Below are 7,234 nucleotides of genomic sequence, written 5' to 3'. Positions count from 1 at the left end.
ACATTCCACCTGCCAGCAAAGAGGAAAGGGACTTTCCTGTCCTCCACTCCCTTTTTACGGCTGCATGTCTGGTATTTACTCAGAAGTGTTTCCGGTGAAAAGTGCGCCTGAGTTCCAAATATACTGTAACTGACTCCACAATTTTGCAATGAAATACCAATGGACTGATGGATTTTAAAGACAAGTGACAAAAATAAATGTCATTGATAAAATGACAGAAAAAACAAACAGATGAGATCGTAGAAGTATGTCAAAAAGAAACTGATATTTATTCAAATAAATACACACATGACACACAATGAAATAATTTAAATGACATGAACAGTTTGCCAGTAACACCATATTCTGGAAACAAATAAATTAACATCGTGGTTTTAGGAGTCGTTTCTTTCCGGAGAGCAAACATGAAATAGTTTTGACAGTTCGTGAGTTCAGTCCTGTGTGGTGGGGTCTGTAAAAGTGACGCTTTAGATCAGTTTCCCCGTTTCTCCGAGAACTTAATCCCGAACAATCCTTCATCTCTGGACCGGATGACCTCGTCTTCCTTTTGGTCCTCATATTATTTCTGTATGGTCCACAATGGCACTGTGGGGGATTAAAAACATGCCGTTAGTTTAAACTTAAAAAATATTTTTGCTGATTAGTACCGCGGCCGATTTTATTTTTAGCATATATGACTCATATTTTTATTCATATATTGTGGCAGCCATGTTTCATAATGTGTCTCTCACCATATTAGGAGTAGTTCACTGCCGGCGTTCCCATGGCGGCTCAGGGCGCTCTCGCCATGCGTCTTTCCTGCTGTCCCGGTGATGCACTCTCGTTGTCCTGTCTCGTTTTAAAGTCCTGGATGGCTTTTCTGTTCTGGTAATCAATCAGAGCCATGGTGATCACTGCGTTCCAGCAGTTCTCCTCTCCGGAGCACCGGAAATCGATCTCTTTATTGTCTGTGGTCACGATGGTGAAATAGACGAACTTGCCGGTGCGCTCCACGCAGTCTACTTTCTTGATGGACTGCAGTTTGAGCTCCTTGCCCTTGGAGCGCTTCTGCGTGTCGGGGTAAATGTTGAGACTGTCCGTGGTCAGGACGCACGTCTTCCTCTTCCAAAACTGGAGTAGGTTGTCGCTCCTCTTCTCCAGCTCTCCCTCCTTGAGAACCTGGCAGATCTCTGCCGCTGACATTTTCATCGTTTATGTTTGGCACGTTTGTGAACCCTCTGCTTTCCTGCTGGGTCGTCCAAGCCGCTTGTGGAAGGAACTTCTCTACAGATGCTTTGGTAATCCAGAGTGTGGTTGTGAATGAACCAAGCTACCAGAGGGCATTTATAGCACGCTCTGGCCTCAGCCCTTCCCTCTTGACGTCAGATGGTTGGAGAATGCATCAACAGTTGCCGCTGGAGTAATTCAAGGCTGTGTGTGGGCGGATGCAGGGGCGCGCGGGGGGTGGGGGTAAAGAGGAAGTCCTAACTTGAACCTAATTACACTGGCAACACGTTAATTAGTAATCCACATCCTACTGCGGAGATTAGTCTAAGTATTTGCCCAGTCTGCACCGCGTGATTCAGTCTTATATTACCAGATGTGCACACAGAGTGACTCTGGGCCATAAGTCTGACCTCTAATATCAGCTGTAATTTCAGAGGAAGTTAAGTTCTCTGTTAAGATTTAAAAATCAGCCCTTTTCCTCTTTATGACCCTAAACTGTACCAAGTAGGTTCGTGTGTTCTGGGCCGCCCTGCTCTCTGGTGATCCTTTTCAAAAAGTAATACTTAGACTAAATGTGCTTCAGTTCAGTAGTGTTTCATGTAAACTTTGCTATTCCTGTCTGTGGATGTCAAAACAAAAATAAAGCATTTTTACCTCAGGAGCAACACCAGTGAAAACATTCTGTGGTCTTTAAATGTAGAAACAGCAATTCAGTGTGAGGTGGTTAAGTTAAACTGTCTCACAAGTTAGAATCAAATGTTGGTGAGTTAGCCCACAGACTGTTGGCTTACTGTTGATTGATATATAGGTGTGTGTGTGTGTGTAATTTTTTTTATTAGCTCATAAAACTAACTGCAAACTATATTTGAATTTAAAAATAGACATTCTCTAGTTCGGGCCTGCTTTGGGAGGTGATTCATGGTTTTGATAGTTTCATCTTGGGGTGCTGGTTACTAAAAATGAAAGCTATACCGCATGACTGATGGAATTTGATAACGTTGCTAAGGTGTGTCGGCTCTGCTATCACCGTATCTCCTGCCACTCCCAAGTTGTGCTTCTTCACCAACCGACCAGTCACATGATTGACTCCGTCCTGTTTCTTCATGTCAAAGATATTAGCAGACACTGGATACGTATCCCTGAACCCTTGGAGCCTGTGTGACTCAGCAGGAGGAGATGGTAAGGAGGCAGATGTCATCGACTGTTCCACGCAGCCTGTCCTGTCCCCTTGGGGCTTCAGCCACACCAACACAACACTGACCTCAGTTCATTCATCTCTGTGTGTGCGTGTGTGCATAACTGAAGAGACGCTTATAGCACCCACTTCAGGCTCTTCTGTGTTGACTTCTCTATCTGTCTCCCCTCAAAGACATTGTGGAAACATCTCCCCTAAAGATAAAAAATGTCATGTGTCATCACCCCTCATCACTGGGTCTCTAGCGTTGTGCAGTAAATAGTCGGGGGACCATATGGACATAAAAATGCTTTGTGTGGCCACAATTTACAAGCCTACCAAAATAAAAAGGCCTCACACATCAACGTCACCACGATCATTCAGATCTGACAACACCAAAGATGTAACTACGGCAAGAAATTTCAAACAGATCAACATCCAGTGTCTTTTACAATTGCTGCGTGAGTATATGAGGATGTTGTGGTCAGTTTAATCCTCTGACCTCAAAGAAAACAAAACTACACGTGTACCGAGTTAGCCAGCTTCTGTTTAGTGAAAAGGTTCACCAACGCCTCTTCACTTCCTTTCCTCTTCCTTTGTTTCCAGGCCTTTGCTTTATGTCTCTGAAACATACATATATGTGGGCTTTTTGTTTGATGAAGTAAAGTGGTGGAGACTCACAGGCGTGCCCAGGCAGTGACTCAGGGAGCTGCAGAGCAGCTTACTTTGGAAGAGTTTGCTTGCCTAAGGTGGGCCAGGGGTTTGGGTGATGGTTTGTGGATGAGTGTGTTGTGTCAGCCTGTGTGTGTAAGGATGACTGTTTATTTTACAGCAGGGTTGGGGTATAATAAATTATGCTCAGCAGCATTATTGTAGAGCTTTTAAAGCTCTAAACTAAACTCTAAACTAAAGCCCTGAACTAGGATGGAAGCAGACATGACCATACTTAAGCACTACACAGTGTTTTCGTCACAAAAAGTGGGTTTGGTATCCCTGCAATAAACTCTCCACACAATTACACACTGCGGAGAAGAGTGAATACATTCAAAATTAACAAGCCACATACTGCGACTGCAATGCTCGAGCCCCAGCAAAACTCAAACGTGACACTGTGTTCCTCGTTTTTCAAGATTGTGGGAAAGTACAAGTATTTCTCGAGGGAACTGAGGTTTGTGACGGATCTTTGCAGGTGTGTTGTGACAACCTCAGGTTCAAATCAGTGCACCCGGTTCTTGCTGTCTCCGCAAAGACAAAACAAATCCCCCAGAGACATATGGGGAGGAAGTCAGATAATGAGAAAGCTACAACAAGGGAGGAGGGTTTTTGTCACATAATGTGGGCAAGAAGATTAAAAGAGCTTTAGGTTTATTGATCTTTTAACCTTGTTTGCTTCAGTGTCATGCAGCCTTGTAGCCACAGGCGCATGGGTGTGACAAGACAGCAGGTGGAAGGACCAGAAAGACCCAGAGTTTGGTAGTCATGTCAAGACATGAAGCTGCTGAGTTTAATGTGAGTCACAACACAATGGGGGAAAAAAAGAAATACAGACAGACTAACTGAATCCTGCTGCAACTGATTTGGACTGAAAATAAATCAGCACATGTTAGAAATCTCCATTAACAGCAGGCTGTGTTCCCTATTGTTGAACTTTAATTAGAGATGGAATAACTGAGTTATGACCACTGGAAACAAGAAGATTATTGATGCAATGATTTAAGTTAATATATCATTAATTATAATAATCTTTTTAAGCATGCATTTTTTATGTCTGCATTTCATTAAATCACGTGAGTCTGTCAGTTTGTTGTTATAAATCAGCCATGGAAACCAAAAGACTTGGCTATGTTTTGATCTTTTAACCTTTGATCTTTTAACTGCATTTCGTTGCCCTGTATCTGTGACATGTGCAATGACAATAAAGTTGAATTCTATTCTATCTGAATTTCCAAGAGCAATGAGGCATCAATTATTGGTGCTATTAGCAGTTATTAACACTAAGAACACATATTTAGAGAAGATGTACAAAGTGTTTTATCTGTTGGGTCCAGTTGGGTGTTTATCTGATGGACATGTTCTTTCTTTGCAATTGCCTGTTAACAGAAAATGGTAGCTTACAAAGTCCTTTTTAAATTTTTTTGTATATATCTGTGCATTGGTAAAGGTAAACAAGTGTTCATGCATTGCATTTGTGTGCTAGCTTGTGAAAACCTCCAACGGATGGGGAACTATACATAGTCAGCCTAACAGTGGGAACCAGTATGGATGGCTGCTTACAAGTACAGCAGAGCCCACAGGTAACAGCTGCATACTGTGACATGCTAATGCTTTGGCCTGCCGCTCGCTCGCACACACACACACATATACATACACATACACATAGATGTACACATAATCATCCTCTTCTGCTCCTTGGTGACATGCCCTTATGATGAGACTCCAGAGCTATTTGAGGCATTGTTCTGATAAGCCCTCTGTGTGTGTGCACGGCTATGCTGGCATTCAGCAGCGTGGGAAAAAGAACAAATGGTTGATGAGGACAGCGTGCAGTCAAACACAATGTTGCACGAGGAGAACAATAAAAACAGACGTGGCTGCTGTTCGTACACATTACGCTCTCTTTATGAACTGGACAGGGTCATGGCAAAGAGTTATTATTACAGCAAGAGACTCCTTTCTGTTATAGCGGCGTTAAATAAGATGACATTTGTTATGAGTTGAGACTATATAAATGGAATTTATTTGGTCTTTTTACTCCAGCAAATGTAGGATTCATCAGATTCATCCCATTCATAAATTCAAACAGGAAGCAAAACACGTTGCACTAAATTTCCTGCTCACATATTACAAGATAAACTGGCGTGAACAATGCAGCGTAGGATAACCACATTTCCTTTGTGCACATCTCATGAATGGATAAGTTTTATGAGATGCAATCTTAGGAGTCACTTTATTCTTGCCAATTTTACTCCATGAAGAATGACAGGTATGCAGGTATGCAATCCTTCTCTGTGGCAGGAGTCTAGCATTCACTCAAAGCCTGCACAGCTTCACTGCAGTTTATATGATAAACTTAGAATCTAATCTGTGGTAGGAGCCGGATATGTGAACCAGACTTGAGAGTTAAACATTTATAACTTTTGGGTTTCTGGCCTAGTGCTAAATCTGACACATGACTTTGGTTTGTTTTAAGACTTCTTTTCTTTCGAAACAATTTGATCTTGTTTTTCAAGGAAGTGCCACAGTGTAACATAATCTGTGTAAAAGCATGAGAAGATAATGAACGAGTGAGGAAATTCCATTTTACCTGGAACTAACTCATACCATATTATCATTCAGTGCAGAAGTTTTTATTGTAACAAAAAGCCAGTCACAGACGTTAACGTTCAAACCAAAACAAAAGCAAGCATGGGGCAGGATACAAATTTTACATACATTTAAATCAACCATGGCTGCATTCCTTATGTAACCTGATACCTGTTCATGTTTCCCACGTCTGACTGACGGTTTTATCCGTGCACGGAAGTTAAGGAGCGTGATTCAGGTTACAAGCGCCACACCTAGCTTGCCATTCATTTGACGACCCATTCACAAATCCCCACGGAGGAGCGCAGCCCTGTTGCTGTGCTGTAACTGGGCGTGAGGCTTTCTTTCCCAGACATACCAAGTAAAAATGTGATAATGCAATAAAAGCAGAGCAGATTAGCTTGGTTATAATGGCCATTGATTGCAATCTAACTTAAGCACACACAGATAAATGTAATTATGCCTTTAATGTGAGAGATTGTGCAGAGCTTTCTGATAATCAGCTGCATTAAATTTGGTCCTTGACATTATTTTTTTCCTCTCCATTCTATCTGATGCTTCTTTGTTTTATTCTGTGTGGTCTTGCTTTGTGGACAGCTTGGGTTTGTGTCCTTGCCGAGTCTTTTTTCTATTAGAGCTTCTCCCCACGCTGCCATTCTGCTCTTCCTCCCACAATGACAGAGATATGCCAGTCAGGTACCAGACATGCTGGGATAAACTCCAAAATAAAACAAACAAAAAGAGAGAAAAATGGTTGTATTTTGGCCAACAGCTGTCAACCCCCCCCCCCCCTCCCCAGTTCCGTCACCTGACGCCCACATATGACACTCAAACACAAAGCAGCATTGTGAAGCCTAGGGTGATGTGTTACTCACAGCCATGTTTAGTCTTGCTCTGGGAGGAGAGTGTGCCCCTCTCTCGTCCCTTTAAATGATGGCCTGCCTGAACAGTTTCCCATGAGTCCTCTGTGCAGTGTGTGTGTGGCAGGCCTTGATTCTGGATTGCAGGTGTTGTCGGTTGGCACTTTGCATGTTTTGTGTTGACTCATTTCCAGATCCTTGATTTGGTTTGCACACATTATTGCCCCTTAAGTTTCTGCCTTAAATTTAGTCTTTTCTTTCTTTCTTTCTTTCTTTCTTTCTTTCTCCTCTACTTGTGATAACCCACATAGATTCATTCCTTGATGTCTCGTGTTTGATTGCAACCTCTACTTGATGTTATTGCTTTGTCTCAACCTCTGTAAACTTTTGGATTTTTGTGTTTTTGGCAGCTCCTCTTCTGTTCTAGCTGTGATTGTATGACCTGTAGTTGCGTTTTAAACTTTACATTTTTACACTGAATGCATTTTCTGATCGTGGGCCTTAATGACAAGATTGAATATCCACTATCTTTATAACTCAGCTCTCTCGCTGATGATTGAGCTTTTTTCTGCCAAATTCACAAGTTATCCATTGAAAAGCTGGTTTTGTGACACTGGGTGTATTTGAAGTTGCAGGGTTACTGTGTAAACTTGTAAGGTGATTTCCATGATTGAAGATTGAATGTCAAAAA

The 7,234-nt window shown here is 42.1% G+C and overlaps 1 protein-coding gene across 1 annotated transcript; it reads right to left on the bottom strand.

Annotated features, from left to right (window-relative positions):
• Nucleotides 1-246: 246 nt before the first annotated feature.
• On the bottom strand, nucleotides 247-1,349 carry phlda2 (pleckstrin homology-like domain, family A, member 2). The gene is made up of 2 exons (XM_082542621.1): nucleotides 732-1,349; nucleotides 247-585 (listed from the first exon to the last, which is right to left on the bottom strand). Exon 1 carries the CDS (start codon nucleotides 1,186-1,188, stop codon nucleotides 772-774), a length of 417 nt encoding a protein of 138 aa, XP_082398747.1. The 5' UTR covers nucleotides 1,189-1,349; the 3' UTR covers nucleotides 247-585; nucleotides 732-771.
• Between the last annotated feature and the right edge of the window lie 5,885 nt (nucleotides 1,350-7,234).

This window comes from Aulonocara stuartgranti, assembly GCF_965226115.1.
Source record: "Aulonocara stuartgranti genome assembly, chromosome: 7".
Lineage (NCBI taxonomy): Eukaryota > Metazoa > Chordata > Actinopteri > Cichliformes > Cichlidae > Aulonocara > Aulonocara stuartgranti.
The sequence above is the reverse complement of the archived record's forward strand: the minus strand, read 5'-3'. Positions and strand labels throughout refer to the sequence as shown.

Coding starts and splice junctions, on each gene's coding strand:
- phlda2 (XM_082542621.1), bottom strand. CDS start 1,188: ATGAAAATGTCAGCGGCAGAGATCTGCCAGGTTCTCAAGGAGGGAGAG.